Genomic DNA, 17,887 nt, shown 5'->3' with positions numbered 1-17,887 from the left:
GTTTTCATATTAGCTGTGTTTTTTAGAGGTTGTTTTTGTTAAAAAAAAAAAGGTCCAAAAACGCTGATTTACAGCATTTTTCAGAATTAGAGTGTTTTTACAGTTTAAAAAAACACTATAGAAACCCACTAGTCCTGGGTTTTTTTTTTCAGCCCAAAAAAAAACACCCCTGCCAAAAAAACATCGATTACAGTCTGTGTGCATAGACACAGGATAACATACTGGGGAGTTTACAGGCTGTTGCAAAAAAACAAAACAAAAAAAAACCCGCCAAAAGCAGCTGCTGTAAAAACATCCAGTATACATGAGGACGTCATAACATGTTACACCCATTTTGAGGGTGTAACATATAACTTGTTACATTCAGACCAGGCCCCCCTCCCCACTTTGACAGCTAGCGAGGGGATCTTCTCCCCCTTCGCTAGCTGTCAAATTTGAAAAAAGCCCAACCTCATAACTCACAGTTAATTAATAATTTCACAGTCATCTCATGAATGAGAGACTACAAGTCCCAACAGCCTTAGCAGCTGGCGGTTTGCAGTCCTCAATGTACTACCACGGCTCTGTGGTAGTTCATTCATTCTTCCGGTCAGCATATCTGCTTGCTCATACAGAGCAGATAAACGGACAGGACTGCAGGAGACCTGCATGGCATCAGCAATCTGCTGCTTTCCAGGCTCCTGCATACAAAAATAAATGCACATTTTTTTTTACCTGCAAAAAAAAAAAAAAGTGCATTTATTATATTTTTCCAAAAAGGTGAACTTATCCTTTTAAAGTGAAAAATGATTGATGCTAAATCCTTTACATAACATGTATGTGTACTCATTAGTGAAGAAGGAATAAAGAAAAAGGAATTATTTTAATCTGGAATAAAGACACCCAAAACATTTCTCAAGTCCTTTATTAAAAAACAGATAAAAAAACTCCCCAAAAAGTCCCTCACTGAAAATCCATTGTCAACCCACAGATGATCCAGCGCACGCAACTGATCCCACATGGTACCACTTCCCAAGCTGTCATCAGATAGATAAGGGAAAGAGGCGGTGCTATGATGTCACTGCCATCCGCACCCCTTTGCTTAAGTGGCGGTGATTTCCAGTGACGTCAGTGGTTCCTAGGGGGCACGAATTCCTTAGGAACCAGTGACACTGGAAAGCTGTCATATATAGAAGTGATAGAAATACTGCTTCTATATAGGATTTTTGGTTCCTGCTGAACAGGTAGTCAAGCGAGCAAAAGTTCAGGAGTTTGTCTGAACACCCAAAGTTCAGTCTAATGCAAGGTTTGGATCAAACCATCAGCTCATCACTACTCCCCACCTAGGGAGGCGATATTCCTTACTGCCTGTTTTGCCCTAAAAATGGTGACCCACTGTGTTGCAACCGCACACATTGCAGTTAAAAGGGTCATGATCGATGGTGCCATGCTTCAGTGTATAGCGCTGAGTAGCTGCATGCCCCTGTTTAGGTGGGTGCTTAAACTGCAGCTCAACCTCCTGATTTTAACACTCCTAGGCCACGTCTGGCCATTAGACAGTTGTTACCAAAACTAGTGTTCCCTTTGGAAGATTTAGTATCTATTACTGTTGTGGTGGCAACTCCGAATTCGAGGTCTGCTCCCAGTCCCATCACTGAGAGTAAAAGTATTAGAAAGGGTTATTCTCATCCCTAGAGTTAATGGACATTTAACCCTTAAAAGTACAATGGAGGGATCCTCTGCAAAGATATTTGTTTTTATTCCTAGAGTTGGGCTTTAAAAAGAGACACAAAAAATAAAAAAATGTGGCAGTATTTGTACAGAGTCCTCTGCCATTACTTAAATTGCCTACACTCCTTCCTCAGTTGCAGCCAGTGATAAAACCCTTTGCTTCCTGGTATAGGGAGGAGCAAGTGACCTCTTTCTATGTGACAGTATGCGGATCTAGCAGCCATTTGCTAGGCCCAAACAATGTCACATGACCGGGGGAGTGACATCACCACACCAGTTGTAATATGTGGGAATTTTTCTAACGACAATTTGGTGCATGCTGGCTCACTGGAGTGGCAGGAAGGCACGCTGGGGGAGGTAGGTTGGTGTATTTTTTTTTTTTTTTTGAGATTCTCTCACTTTGCCCTGAAAGAAAATCTTTTTAAACACCATCAAAAATCATGAAGTATTAAAAGAACAAAAAAACATATGTAAAAACGTAGAAAAAGTTTATACAAATTCAATGACAGCCAGAGACAGAAATTAAAATGGCCCTAAGTGCAGTGGAATGAGCCACATACTGTTGTGAATAAATCCCCCCCCACCCCCAAGCACTGGCTAAATCCAGGCAGCAGCCCACAAGTTCTGTAGGCCAAGAGCAAGCCAAACTGTCCAGCATTTGAAAACCTCAATACAATAAAAAGGTAGCCATAGGCTGTACAGAAGTAATAATTGGTGTGCGGCTCATATGTCACCAATGGGTAAAATGAAGGAGTTCCATGCTGTATTGCTTCAGAGATCAGGACCCTGGCTTGGTTAAGTTCATAGCATACGAGACAGGGTAAGGTAGAAACCTACTTTAATCCATAAATTCCAAATGTAAAATGGGTGACTTTGAAGGCTTTTAGGTAAGAAAAGTGCCATTATCCCAGTCCTTCCTGTGTCCCTCGAATCCGCCGAGCAAGTTGCATATCCTGAACAAAGAGGGTGACCCTTTTGGCGTGCAGACAGCAAAGGTAAGAGTCTTCGAAGAGTCGCACCAGGAAAGCTTCTGCTGCCTGCTCAGGAAAGAACCCAAAAACAAAATCACAAACACAAGCTGGTCAGATCTTCATCACACGATTATAGCGCCACTCTGCATCATTACAGCAGTCCCAGATCAAGGATTCACAGCTGGGACCTGCTGATCAGTGGAGTACAATCAAAACCCAGAGCTCTGTGTTGACAGCACAGGACTCTGTACAGAGGAAGTGATCTGTCAGTTTGATGCTTTGCAGGGATGAGAAACTGATAGATCTCTCAATAAAAGCAGCACACTGTACATAAATTACACAGTTAGGCACACATTTAACCCCTTGATCACCCTAGATGTGAACCCCTTCCTAGCCAGTGTCATTAGTACAGTGACAGTGTATAGCATTATCACTGAATTATAAGTCGCTGATCACCTCCATTAGTAGTATAAAAAAAAATTTCCAGTACGTGCAACCAATCAATATACACTTATTGGGTTTTTTTTTTTTTTTTTTTTTTAAATCAAAGACGTAGCAGAATACATTTTGGCCACAATTTCTAAAAAATTTATTTTTTTAAAAAATTATTATTCGATATATTTTATGGCAGTAAAAAAAATGTCAGTCTTTTGTTTATATTGAGAAAAAAATTCTGAAAAAAACTTTTATTCGGGTACAGTGTACCATGACCGCGCAATTACAGTTAAAGTAGCACTGTGAAGTTTAGCAAAAATTGGCCTGTCAGGAAGGGGGTAAAATCTTCCTGAAGTGGTTAAAGTCAATCCTTTAGAATGTGTCCCCCATTGCAGAGATTTCCCTTCACTTCCTGTTCCATAGCCAAACAGAAAGAAAGTGAGATAACATTTCTGCACAATAAGGGAATTCCTTGGGGACCCCCAGATCATCAGAACTAGTGTCCCCATCAAAAGATTTCCCCTCTGTTACTTTTCTGGGGCCAACCCAAAATTTGGGGTTTTCTTTTACTTTCAATGACAATAATAAACAGGATAAATAGAGAGGGTGAATCTTCTCATTGGGGGCACAGACAGCAATACAAACCGGTGTTCTAATCTCTCTGCGCTCTTTTCAAAACTAAAAAGGATTTGCCTTGTTATACACTGCTCAAAGAAATTAAAGGATCACTTTTTAATCAGGGTATATCAAGTCAATTAAACTCCTGGGATATTGATCTGGTCAGTTAAGTAGTAGAGGGGGTTGTTATTCAGTTTCAGCTGCCTTGGTGTTAATGAAATCAAGAACAGGTGCACTAGATGGGCAACAATGAGACGACCCCCAAAACAGGAATGGTTTTACAGGTTGAGGCCACTGATATTTTTTCCCTACTCATCTTTTCTGGCTGTTTTTCACTAGTTTTGCATTTGGCTAGAGTCAGTGCCACTATGGTACGATGAAGCAAAACCTGGATCCTACAGAGGTTGCACAGGCAGTCCAACTCCTCCAGGATGACACATCAATACATGCCATTGCCAGAAGGTTTGCTGTGTCTCCCAGCACAGTCTCAAAAGCATGGAGGAGATTCCAGGAGACAGGCAGTTACTCCAGGAGAGCCGTAGAAGGTCCTTAACCCATCAGCAGGACCGGTATCTGCTCCTTGGTGCAAGGAGGAACAGAATGAGCACTGCCAGAGCCCTACAAAATTACCTCCAGCAGGCCACTGGTGTGAATGTCTGACCAAACAATCAGAAACAGAGGGTGGCCTGAGGGCCCGACGTCCTCTAATGGGCCCTGTGCTCACTGCCCAGCACTAGAGAGCTTGATTGGCATTTGCCATTAAACACCAGAACTGGTGCCCTGTGCTTTTCAGAGATGAGAGCAAGTTCACCCTGAGCACATGTGACAGACGTGAAAGGGTATGGAGAAGCCGTGTAGAACGTTATGCTGACTGTAACATGGTTCAGCATGACCGTTTTGGTGGTGGGTCAGTGATGGTCTGGGGAGCCATATCCATGGAGGGACACAGAGACCTCTACAGGCTAGACAATGGCACCCTGACTGCCGTTAGGTATTGGGATGAAATTCTTGAACATTGTCAGACCCTACGCTGGTGGAGTGGGTCCTGGGTTCCTCCCGGTGCACGACAATGCCCGGCCTCATGTGGCGAGAGTATGCAGGCAGTTCCTGGAGGATTAAGGAACTGATAACATTGAATGGCCCCCACACTCGCCTGACCTAACTTCAACAGAACTCCTCTGGTTTATCATGTTTCGGTCCATCTGACGCCGCCAGGTTGCACATCAGACTGTTCAGGTGCTCAGTGATGCCCTGGTCCAGATCTGGGGGGAAATACCCCAGGACACCATCCATCATCTCACTGGAGCGTGCCCCGATGTTATCAGGCATGCATACAAGCACGGGGGGGGGGGGGGTGGCTATACTACTGAGGACAATTTTGAGTTCCTGCAATGAAATTTCCGCAAAATGGACTAGCCTGCTGCATCATTTTTTCACTTTGCTTTTCGGGGTGTCTTTGAATTCAGTCCTCTGTAGGTTGATCATTTTCATCAAACGATGGGGCATCCTTACGTTCCTAACACATTACCCAGTCCATGTCAGTATAGATATCCAGCAGAGGTTTTTCCCCACTGATGTGTTTTCAAAGTGTTCCTTTAATTGTTTTGAGCAGTGTACTTTAACCACTTCCAGACCGGACACTTTTACCCCCTTCCTGACCAGGGCAATTTTCAGCTTTCAGCACTATCACACTTTGAATGACAACACTGTACCCAAATACATTTTTTACCATTTTTTTGAGACAGATAAAGCTTTATTTTGGTGGTATTTATTCACCGCTGGGATTTTAATTTTTTTTGCTATGTAAATGAAAGTCCAAAATTTTTTAAAAAAAGTTTGTTTTTTTTAAATAAAATTTTGCAAATAAATAATATTTCATCATAAATCTTGGCCAAAATGTATTCCGTTAAAAAAAAAAAAATCCAAGTTAGTTTATAACCAAAAATTATAATTTTTAAACCTTTTTGTTTTACATTTTTATATATTTATTTTTTACATACTGTCACCCTAGCAGTACAATGTCACCATGGTGACACTGTACTACTTGTGGGGGGTGATGAAGATTTTTTTTTTTTTTTTACACTGATTGCTTTTACACCCATATAGGAAGTAAAAGCAATCATTTCCTCTCTCTGTCTGCATTCTTGCAGTCATTGAGAAGTACTGAGTGAGCTGTGATTGTTCACAGCTTGTCACATGGTACAAGACTGTTGTGAATAGCCTTGTACCATGTGACCTCTGTGATCATTCACAGATTTCACACGTAGTAAGCAATGATGTCACAAGTGACATCTTGCTTACTACTTTGCATGTGATCACTGATTGGCCAATCAGTGATCACATGATCGGGACCTCGTACAGAGGTCCCGTCCGACAATCGGTGTTTCACTGTGTCCGGAGGACATAGTGGGCGCCGGATCGCGGTGCTGCGCACTCCCAGGGAGCGCGCACAAGCAGGGTGCGGGGAGGCCGTTCATAAATGGCCACCCGACCCTGCACTGCCACCGTCCGGCCGTTTATATACAACGGCCGGTCGGGAAGTGGTTAAAGATGCATTTACTGCTGACCACTGAAATCTGCAAGCTGTTTGGTGCACTATAGTCCTGACCCCTAACCTTTGCTGCACTATATATGTCCTAAACAATTTTTGGGGTATTTGCACTATCCCAGCACTTTAGGGCCTCAAAAAATGTGATAAGCATACATTTTTGTTTCAAAATTTTTGCTATTTTTCCTTTATGCTGTAAAGAAAAAAAAAAAAAGATGTAAAATTAAATTTGAGTACAGTGTTGCATGAAGGAGTAATTGTCACACCACTGAATACCCAAAAAATAGATAGATACTGGCTGGTTGGATTCTAAAGTTCTGCATTGCATACAACAAATACTGACCTCTTGTAATGCCAGGATTGCTAAGCTTTGCCACATGAACGGCATGCCACGAGTATATTCCATGCAGACTTCTCGCACCTGCACAAGCATAAAACATAAATTTAAATAAATACAACCAATACATACACATGATCCAGATACAAAACAGCAAAGGAAATGAACAAAAAAAACTTTCCCTCCGCCCACTCCACTCATTTCCAGGCTGATCTCTAGATACCATTCCAGGAAGAACCCTCTCCCTACACTATCACATCCAGGACTTCTCAGGAGCCTCTCTCGATCTTCATTAACTAAAAAGTCTATTACTATGAAAAAATGCATGATGTAAAGGTTTTGTAGCCAAATACCCTGATCCTGCGGCTTCAATAGACTTCCTTATGCTGAGTGGCATCACTATAGAAGACGATCCTCTGCTTGTTGCCACTCACACTATCCATTCTCTGCTAGTTCCCTTTTAGGAAGCCATTAACTTCCTTCTATCTTCCCTGGAAGCTGCCTCATGTAACTCTTTAGGGCTCATGTACACTGCAGCTGATAAACTCACGTTCAGGAGCTTTTCTGTGTTTTTTCAGCAGCCCCTGAACTCTCCCTAATGTTTTCCTATGTGTCCATGTACACATCGTCATTTACAGTCGTTTGTTTGAACGCACCAAACTTGCATTCAGGAGTAGATTTTAACAGCGTTTCAAACGCCAAACATTTGTAAACACATAGGCGTATGCATTTAACTGTTCCATGTCCAGATGCTGTCCAGAGCCCTTTGTCATCATCAGAAATGCATGCAAAGCTTTTTCCCATGTATTCAAATGGACCCGGTACACCAGCGCAGTCAGTTGCAGGTTTCACGTGAAGGAAAAAAAAAAAAAAAAAAAAAAAAATGGTAGAACGTGCTGAATTATGTTCATGATGGGATCCAGAGTGAAATAAACCAAAAAAAGACAGGTTATCTGAACACATACTGTTCTCTCTGCTTCTGCTCTCTCTATTTCTTTCAAAATGTCTGAAATAGTTAAATGTTTACTGTTTTTCAGTGCATTCTGGGCATTTGGGAAGGCCTCCTGATGTTATCTTTGCATACCGCATTTATAAGCGTTTTTTTAAACGCGGCTAAACAGATGTTTTTTAAACTACGTTTTCCAGCAGTCAGTTTCCATCATTCAGAAGTGTTTTCCAAAACATCCCGTATACATGAACCCCTTCTATAAATCGGCATGTGGGGCAGCCCCACCAGGGTGACAGCTCTCTATCCTGCTAGCCAGTGTAAACATGATCAATATTTAACCATATAAACGTTTTCATGTTCGGTACAATATAAATGGTTTCCATTAGTTTTATTTTAAACTATTCTATGAAATACAGTGGTTTTTTTTGCGCCTCTGCTATTACTTGACCACAACCACGCCAATTAGTTCTGTGCAGTCCAAGCAAAACTAGGGGACTTCCTACAGAGAGGTGTGTAGCTATTGTCGCAGGATGGCTATAGCTCCACCCGATCTGGCAGTGTGGTGCAAAGTTTGCTGAATCATGTGACCATGCTAAATGGCGGTCTGAAAATAAATAAATAAATAAAAATAAATAAATAAATAAATAAATATGATTGCTGGATAAGGCCTCCTTTACGTGGCAGGTTACAGATCCCTGTTGCTGCAATGACTGGGGCATGTGAATAGCAACGGCTGCCTCTTTAAACCAATGGCAGGCTGACAGCAGGCGCTGCTGTTCACATGTAGCCGCACGCAGAGCAGCAAGCTGTGGTTACTCGTATCCAGGTTTGGACATCTGTCCTTAACTGCAGCAAACCACTCTGTATGTGGCTACATGCAAATAAGCAGTGGCCGCTGTCAGCCTGTCATTAGTTTAAGTAGGTTGAGCGATCGCTAATCGCATGCCCTGGTCATTGAAGGTACCAGAAACTGACGATTCTTGGAAGGTGACTTTTCTGACAAACAATGCTCATACATTTGAGGGGGGGCACCATTTGGTATCTTAGCCTTGGTCATTAGATGATGTTGTCCCAGCACTGCATACACTGAACAGTATCTGATGGGTTTACCGACACTTCTGGTGAGAGTGAGACTGAGACACACACACACACACACACACACACACACACACACACACACGCTGTTAGAAACCACGGGGCCCTATACAACCTGACAGCCACCACCACCCCTCCAAAAAAAGTCTGTTTACTATGCATCAGTTGTTAATGAACACAGGGAGTGATCAGTACCGATCACTCATTGTGTTCATTCAGGAAAGGAATGGGGCTGGTAAATGTGACATATTTAGCGGACCCTTCCCCCTCCTGAAGGATCCTATTGTGGGCTTGCAGCTGGCAGTGGGAAGAAGAGGAGGGAAGCTGGCAGCACTGTGGGGGTGGGGGAGACACAGGGGGGCTTGGGCAGCAGGGGGAAACTTATGGTGCACAGGGAGGGAGATGGATGTGGTGGAGAGGCAATTACTGGAACCGATCCCCTGTATAACTCTCTCTACAGCAGCTGAAAGCCAACGGGAGGGAGAGGAGAAGAAGCCAGCTTTAAGCTGCTGCAGAAAGAGCCATACAGGGGATCGGTTCCAGTAATTGCCCCCCATGCTGTGCTGATCACCCTTCCTGCCCACATCCCATTCACCTAGTTGCCTGGGCCCCGCCCTGTACAGGACTGGTGGTACACCCATATCCACGGCCCTACACACACTATAGAATATGGTTAAACCAGCATGTTACAGTTATAATGTCTGTATAGAAATGGTCTTTAAACCGAGAGGCCTCGTAGAAGGAAGAAAACATAATAAATGATCTCAAAAGGACATGCTATACTTCACACAGAGCACGATTTAAAAAACATTTCAAGCCACATTGCAGGGCCCTGCACAATATAATCACCATTGATCTTGGTCTCACTAGTGATCCCCCAGGGTATTTGCACAATGTTACAAGCAAGATGGCACAACGCTTCAAATTTTGTAAGCAAGTTCTAATTAGTAATATAAGTTTGAACACCCAAAATTGTGTAATACATACGAGTGTGTGTCCATGTGCCCGGGGTTAGAGCACTGCTTCACTGCTTGTGATATTGTGCAAATATAATACACTATTGGGGTTGTTAGAGAGACAGATTTATGGCCTGCACTGTGATTTAATTGATGTGCCCTTTATATTTTTTATAGGTTCTTTCATGCATGGGGTGCTTGGTTTTAGGGCCGGGTCGCACTATAGAAACGCAGTCCGGCTGCGTTTCCGCGTGTGTGTGTTTTTGATGGGTTCTGGTACATTTTTAATGCATTCCAGTAAATTTTTTCCCCTTTCTTCAATTTGATGAGTTTACCATGTTCCAGTACAGTTCTGTGCAGAAAAAATGCAGCATGTTCTACAGGGCAAAATAATATACCAAGGTGGACAGTAAATTGAATTACGGCAGAGATGAGAGAGATCTCGCTGCCTGAGTATCCAAAGGTGGAGCTGATGACCCGAGTCATGATACCAAAAACTAAGGCCTGTTCACATCTAGCGCTTTGGGATTGAGGACAGAATTTCCGCGATTCTGCCCACGATTCCAAATCACACTGCAATGCTGGCAAAACGCAGCAAGCATGTTTGTGTACCCAAGGTGGTTTCATTTAAATCAAACTGATTTAAATCACGATTTAAATCACTAGTCAGTAAGGCTTGATTTAAATCCTAGTTTTCTACATAGACTAATTCTTGCTGGTATAACTTTAATATGCAAGTAGATGAAGATTTTTAGAACACAACTTTTCATATTAGTTTTTTTTTATCCCCAGTTTAATCATTCATATTTGGACAACTTTTCTGTTGTACTTAGGAAGGAGAAAAATAATCATTACCTTAATAATAACAATTTAAATAGATTTATTCATCTGAAACAATAACATTCCAGCATATGTGATTTGCTTAAACAAACATCCATGTTTGTTAACTAATTTGGCTAAACAGAATATATATATTTTAAGAGACGTAGACTGTCAGCCCCTTCCTCCTCACACTTAGTTTCACTTTCTTCTTGTGCAGATCTATTCCACTCCAAACAATCAGAAAAATATTGTTTCTATTCTATTCACTGAACTTCTTGAAACTTAGCACTGAAGGGGTTGATTGTGTATTCATAGGTTTGTAGAAGTTAGGATGAAGGTCTTTTTCTTAACTCTGTTCATGTTATAACATTTTTGCTGTGAAGAAGAGGCATGTGATCTCCGCCGAGTCAAATTCAGTTTTGAGAACTGCAAAAGTAAACCGAGCATCTGTGATAGTATCTTGTAGGCAGAGAAACTGCCCAATAATCTTACAAAAACCTCTGGAAGAGCATGACATTGTGAATGGATGCATGGAATTTATTTACCAAAAAAAATTAAACATATACAGCCTTATTCTACATAATTAAAAAACTAATCTTTATTTCATGATGGAATAACCTTTGGATGGTAATATATTTTCCTCAAAAAGCATTTTATTTAAAAAAAATCCGATTTAAATTTAAATTTAAAAAAAAAAAAAAAAAAAAAAAAAAAAAATAAATCGGATTTTTTTTTTTTTTTTTTTTTTTAAATCATTGATTTTTATCCACCCTGTGTGTACCATTCATTTTAATGGCATCTTAAACGTGGTGCTGTTTTGTCACAATTGTGGCACTGCAGTCGCAGCAAACTACATCGCACAAAGCTTGTTGGCCAAGAAAGGAGCGGGAGCTTCTTTTGGGCAGCAAGCTTTCAATGATGTGGATTCCCATACGCACCTCATTTTAGGTGCCATTAAAAATGAATGGTACACAAACACGAGCGCTGCGTTTGGTCAGCATTGCAGTGTGATTAGGAATCACGGCAATTCCACCCATGATCCCAAATCACTAGATTTGAGCGGGACCTAAAATAACCATACAAGAATGTTTTCTATGCATATTACCCGCCTTATTTATAGCTCCCTGTCCAGAGCCAATAAACCAACAACACCACACTCACCAGTCTGGCAAAGGGGGCTTTTCTTATTAACAGGTCCGTTGACTTTTGATATTTTCTTATCTCCATGAGTGCTCGTGTCCCAGGCCGATAACGGTGCTTTAGTTTGCGTCTGAGGAATGACCTCTCCCGTGCTGGAGAGGCAACTTCTCTGCTTGGTCCTGGTCCTGCATTGTAAAACTATCAAATTACTAAGATCCTTTTTTATTTTAAAGTATCACTAAACCCACAACAATAAAATCAGTCTATGCAGTAAAGCGTGCTTGTTATACTCACTGTGGAACCTAAGGGGTTAATCCTCCACACTGTGTAAAAAGGCTTCTTTATCCTGTCTTCTTTGATCCTACCTTTCTTCCACAGTCCCCAATCCATCTGTCATAGTACAGAGCAGCGGTGGCAAGTTTGCACATGCTCTGTTTTGTGGATTGCTAGAGTTTTTTGTGTGTTATTTCTAAGGGTGCATGTGATCAGCACAGGGGCAATCAGCACAGTCCAGACAAAGGGTCAGGGGTCGTGCAGCCTCATAGGACAGTCAGAGGAGAAGGACAACTCCTACAAGGATTAACCAGTGCTCAGCCGGACACTGATAGAAGTTTCAAGACTGCCATATACTGCTGAGATATTTACTAAAATAATTGCATTTCCAAGTTGTGTGTACTGTGGGAGACCAGATATAGGGAATGCAGGGTCCAGGGAGAACGGATATAGGGAATGCAGGGTCCGGGGAGACCGGATATAGGGAATGCAGGGTCATGGGTTTAAAAACACTAAGAGACTTGAAGTGTATGTAATGCCTAGCAATGAAATGTTCTTATTTTCTCTCGTTTGGTCTGTTAAGCATACCATCACAAACACTGTATTAGATCAGTTTGACGAATACAAAAAACATACCCATTGATCAGGTCAGAAATTCAAAGCTTTCCCGTGCACACTTCCTGTGTTGTTATCTCAAGAAGTCTAATCAGCCCTTCTAGTTTTTATCTTGGACTACAGAAGAATTATGCAAACATCATTGAACCTCAACATTTGAAAGGTGCACCCACCACCAACCCCCACAAAGAAGCATGAACTGTTGATACCCGAAATCTGCAACCTGTTCTGTGCAGTACATAGTCCTGACCCTTGAACGTGGACTGCTGCACTACATACAGAATGTTCTAAATTAAACATTTTTGAGGGCGTTTGTACTGTCCTGGTACTTTAGGGCCTCAAAAATGTGGTATTTTTCCCATATATGGTAAAGAAAAAAAATACTACTAAGAAAAAAAAAAAAATGCATTTGAGTACAGTGTTGCATGATGGAGTAAATGTCTGGTTCATATAGTTTTACATTGCATACAACAAATACTGACTTTATGTAATGCTATGATTGCTAAACTTTGCCAATTGAATGGCATGCCATGAGTGTGCTCTATGCAGACTTCTCATATTTAACCCCTTGATCAGCCTAGACCTTAACCCCTTCCCAGGCAATGTCTTTGATAATAATATACACTATCACTGTACTACTGTAATAATTGCACTGGTGATAAGTCATGTTTGGTATCTATTTACTCGACATATCATCTTTTATACTTTATCAAACAATCAGGCAATAGGATGTGTTTTTATGCATTACAATTATTATTATTCAGGATTTATATAGCGCCAACAGTTTGCTCAGCACAATATAACAATACAGCAACAATACAAGAGGGATAGGAGGGTCCTGCTCCTTGGAGCTTACAATCTAAGAGGGAGGGGCTAGTGGTACAAAAGGTAGAAAAAACTGTGGGGGATGGACTGGTTGGAAGAATAAAAGATTCCATTATTAGCTGAGGGCAGGATAGGCTTCCCTGAAGAGATAGGTTTTCAGAAATTGCCTAAAAGTGAGCAGAGTAGGAGATAGTCTGATAAATTAGGGTAGAGAGTTCCAGAGGATCGGGGAAGCTCTGGAGAAGTCCTAGAGACGAGCATGGGAGGAGGAGACAAGGGAGCAACTTACCCCTGGTTCACATATCTGCATTCCTGCGGTCCGCGTTTTGCGCGGGCACGGGATCCCATTCATTTCAATAGACTCCCGTGCCCCGGGACACGCAGGGGAAAATTCCCTGCACTTCTTCTGAAAACGCAGCCCGCACAGGAATATCGGTTCCTAGTACGGTTGCGATTTCCAGTGCGGGCGGCGTGCCATTAGAATTACTGGCGCCCGCCCTTGGGTCCGCAATCCTCTGTGCGGGTGCACGGATTTTTGTGCAGATCCGCAGCGGCACCACCCGCACAGATGTGAACTGAGCCTTAATGCCAGCCCAAATGCAGGTTGCAAACGTGCCACATTTGTACTGTACAGTACCATGCGATGTGGTTCCTGCGCATCAAAAGTGTGTGCGCTACTTTCAATGCGATTCGGTGCAATTTCAGCCATTCAAATTAATCCCTACACGTGAATCGCACAAGCATGCCCAGCACATTCCTGTGCGATTCATGATGTGAACAGAAGAATAAAAAAAAAAAAAAAAAAAAAAAAAACAGTATTCAAAAGGAACATCATATGCACAAAAAAAAAAGAAAAAAAAAACCCTATTTGGTGACATGCAGTACAGACATGACAGGGCCCCATGACATGCAGTACAGACAATTCAAAAAGTGTAGTTCTTAAAAAAAATGTGCGTTTGAAAAATCGCTGCGCAAATACTGTGTGACAAAAAAATTGCAACACCCACTGCATGGGGAGTATTTTGCAGATCTGATTTGTTGCCACAAGGCTTTGGAAAATGAAAATGTATTTTTTCTTTTTCTAACCCTTGTGACAAAAAAGATGACGTGTGTGTGTGTGTGTTCGTGTTCGTGTGTTCGTGTTCCTGGCATTTTAGGGCCTTTGAAATGGTGATAGGCAGTGAGGAAGTGACATGAAAAAATACGCCCTTTGAAAGCCTGGAGGTGTTCATTGGATTTTGAGGGCCTGTATCTTTTGGGTTGTAATTCCACATATACCCATGGCATGTGTGAGCAACATATCATTTAAGTGACAACTTTGCATAAAAAAAATAAAAATCTTCCATGGACTCAACATTCCTCTCAACAAATTGCTTGGGGTGTCTACTTTCCAAAAAGGAGTCATTTGGGGTTTTTTTTTTTTTTTTTGTACTGCCCTGGTATTTTAGCACCTCAAGAATGATAGGCAGTCAAAGTAAAAGCTGCGTAAATTCCTATATATAATAGTTTGTAGATGCCATAACTTTCACACAAACTAATTTTTACGTATTGGAATTTTTTGTACCAACGACATGTAGCAGAATACATTTTGTCCAAAATTTATGACTAAACTTGAGATTATTGGATACTTTTCTTAGAACAAAAAAGTAGAACATAATTTTTGGTTTTTTTTTTTTTTTTTTTTTTTTAATGTTCAGTCTTTTTTCATTTATATCAGAAAAAATAAACCGGATGGTGATCAAATACCATGACTGCGTAATTACCAGTTGAAATAGCGCAGTGTCGAATAGCAAAAAATGGCCTGGTCAGGAAGGGGGGGGGGGGGTGAACTTTCTGGGGCTGGAGTGGATAAAAGGGTTTAAAGATAGAAGAAAATGCATGTGGTTTTTTGCCCGGACATACACTTAAAACTACTGTTACTTAGGGGTGATTTGTGTTAAACAAAAGTTTAAAAAGTTGTGAAAGTTTTTTTTTTTTTCAAATAAACAAACACACACCAAACACTTTACCCAGCAAGTCATGGCTGTAATGCAAAACAGCGGTAAAAAGTGTGCAAGCAGGGGGTAGATGGACATACACTATATATATATTTATTGGGGTTGATTTACTAAAATCAGACAGTGTAAAATCTGGTGCAGCTCTACATAGTAGCCAGACAGTTTCTAACGTCAGCTTGTTCATTTAAGCTTTACCAAAAAAAAAAAAAGAAAAAAAAAAAAAAAAACATGGAAGATGATGGTTACTGTGCAAAACTGCACTAGATTTTGGGCTCTCCAGTAAGTACATCAACCCCACTGTGTACCTTGGGAGAAGTTCTTTTGTACATACATAGCCTGCCCAATGTCTGCAACTGGTTAACATGGATCTGACTTTAAAGAGCAAACATTTGCTGTCTTGTAGGGAACATCTAGAAAGGTTCTCTATCCCAGATTGTCATTCTGAAAAATATACCTGGAATCACTCCTAAAAAATAGTGTACTTCCTGGCATGTGACTGAGCCCGGGCAATCCTGTGCCTACAGACTCAAGAATTCACAAAGCAGCAACTCCAGGGGGCACTCTTCAGCATCTCCTCCCATCATTTTCAGCTTTCATAAGGTTACAAAAAATACAATACAGGCAGTGGAGCATGGACCACAAGGCTAGAAAACAACTACAAATCTTTTGGCAGGTAGAACCGTTTTTGCACATACTTACAGCAAATTTAGCCTTTTATAGTTTAGCTTCAAAGGGACTGTCTTGAATGAGCAAAGTGACAAGTTCTCTTGTAAGAAAAAAATAATAAAAAAAACCAAAACAAAAAAAACCACCACATCTTCACCCACTGATACAGACCCCCCCCCCCCCAGGGCATCCTGTACAACTCCATTTCTCTATTGGAACTTGGAGTCCTAACCCTGTGTAAGCTTTCATATAATGTACATATAGTATAGACCCCTCCTTACTTGGGGATGGTGGAGGTGGCGTCACTCTCTTTGGAGTCTTGGATTTTCGTCGGGATGGTGGGGTTCTACCAGATGGTCTCATTCTGACACTTCACAATTCATCTAAAAAAGGCAAGACCCTACAAGAGTAAAAAAGTAAAATATTAATCGGATTAGTTTAATAGTAAACTATTATATACTTCGATTAGAGAGACCCAAACACACAATCTAGGTTTTAAAAACACTAATTCAATTCATGGCAAAGGATTCCCAGAGCACTATGGGTTAGCTAAAGATAGCGCATCGACACCTTGCTCTAAGGTTCTGTTTATACAAGACTGAAAACAGGGACTGAAATGTCCGACAAGGATCTAGGCACTGCTGGGATAGCTCACTGATTGGTAGACAACTGGCTTTTTTCTGTATAGGCAATTTTACAGTAGAAGTAGAGTTTAATAAAATGCTTAATCTGCTGACTGGATGGATAATTTGCTGGGTTTTTCGACATTTTGGATAGATTGAGTGTAACAGCTTGTGTTAGGTTTTAATTGCTGCCTGTTTGGGAGATTCTCCTACTTCCTGTCCCTTTGACAGCAAATGAGAGAGTAGTCATCACTGGAACATTAGAAGACCAATATAACCCGACAGAGGTTCTAACCTTTCCTCATACTAAAAAAATGAAATTAAAAAAAGGAGTTTTGTTGCAGTCCATGTCCCCCAATGGTACAAACGACTTTTTTCAAGTGTAGCTCCGCCCACTAGGTTTGTCATTGTATGTAAGCAAACACTACATGTGGATGGGGCCAACTCACCCTACATGAGTACTCTCTCGTGTACACGCTCATTAATGCCCGGGACCAGATGGGGCTGCATTCCTGTGAACTCAACATTAAGGTGATTGTAAAGGCAGTTTTTTTTTTTTTTTTTTTAAAGCGGAGTTCCAACTGGAAAAAAAAAAAAAATTAAAGTCAGCAGCTACAAAAACTGTAGCTGCTGACTTGTAAAATAGATACTTACCTGTCCCCCGGTCCAGCAGTGTGCTCACCACGGGTGGTTTGACCAGCCATCTTTTCTCCCCGATATCTTTAGCGTGGGCAGCCGGCTAGGCGATCACAGCAGAAGTGGGAGCGGGTACCTGTCAAATTTGGGTACCCGCTCCCCAAAAGGTGCCAATCCTTAATGGGGAGCGGGGGACAAAGGCTTAAAGCAGAACTTCCCCTTTTGGGTGGAGCTCCGCTTTAAATAACAAACATGTCATGCTTACTCATTGGCTCCATGGCTGTGATCGACAGTAGGAGCCAATGGGAGTGATTCGAGACAGCCGAGGCTCCTGTGCACATCGCTGGATCGAGATCGGGCCTAGGAAAGTATTGGCGGTTGCTACACACGTTTTTTTTTTTTAACCTTCATGCATAGAATGCATGAAGGTAATTAAACCTTGAACCTTTACAAGCACTTTAAAGCGGTACCCCATATTTAGACGTGAGCTGTACATCTGGTGTGGCTGTACTTGAGGCTCCTTACTGTGAACCATTCTGTCCTATGATGCCACCCACCTTGTCCTGTGAAACGCGACATTTAGAGGGAAAAAACCACTGGGCTTCTGTTCCGCTCCTCCAGTCCAGCTTCCCTATTACCTCGCTACAGGTACGGTACAGGTACCGCTACGA

The 17,887-nt window shown here is 41.6% G+C and overlaps 1 protein-coding gene across 1 annotated transcript; it reads right to left on the bottom strand.

The window, feature by feature from the left end:
• Positions 1-888: 888 nt before the first annotated feature.
• LOC149449312 (histone H3-like centromeric protein A) lies at positions 889-16,360 on the bottom strand. The gene is made up of 4 exons (XM_089693390.1): positions 16,239-16,360; positions 11,603-11,766; positions 6,626-6,703; positions 889-2,747 (listed from the first exon to the last, which is right to left on the bottom strand). Exons 1-4 carry the CDS (start codon positions 16,318-16,320, stop codon positions 2,613-2,615), a joined length of 459 nt encoding a protein of 152 aa, XP_089549516.1. The 5' UTR covers positions 16,321-16,360; the 3' UTR covers positions 889-2,612.
• Positions 16,361-17,887: the final 1,527 nt, after the last annotated feature.

This window comes from Staurois parvus, unplaced genomic scaffold (genome assembly GCF_062004578.1).
Source record: "Staurois parvus isolate SC_StPar_1 unplaced genomic scaffold, SC_StPar_1.0 ptg000631l, whole genome shotgun sequence".
Taxonomy (NCBI): Eukaryota; Metazoa; Chordata; class Amphibia; order Anura; family Ranidae; genus Staurois; species Staurois parvus.
Note: the sequence above shows the minus strand (reverse complement) of the source record. Positions and strands in the feature narration are given on the sequence as shown.

Bases quoted from the DNA above. Each gene is read 5' to 3' on its own strand.
- LOC149449312 (XM_089693390.1), bottom strand. From the start codon at position 16,320: ATGAGACCATCTGGTAGAACCCCACCATCCCGACGAAAATCCAAGACT. The intron at 11,767-16,238 runs GTAAGGAGGGGT...TTTACAATGCAG, and splicing joins GCCACCTCCACCATCCCCAA to GACCAGGACCAAGCAGAGAA. The intron at 6,704-11,602 runs GTGAGTGTGGTG...ATGCTTGTGCAG, and splicing joins AAGCCCCCTTTGCCAGACTG to GTGCGAGAAGTCTGCATGGA.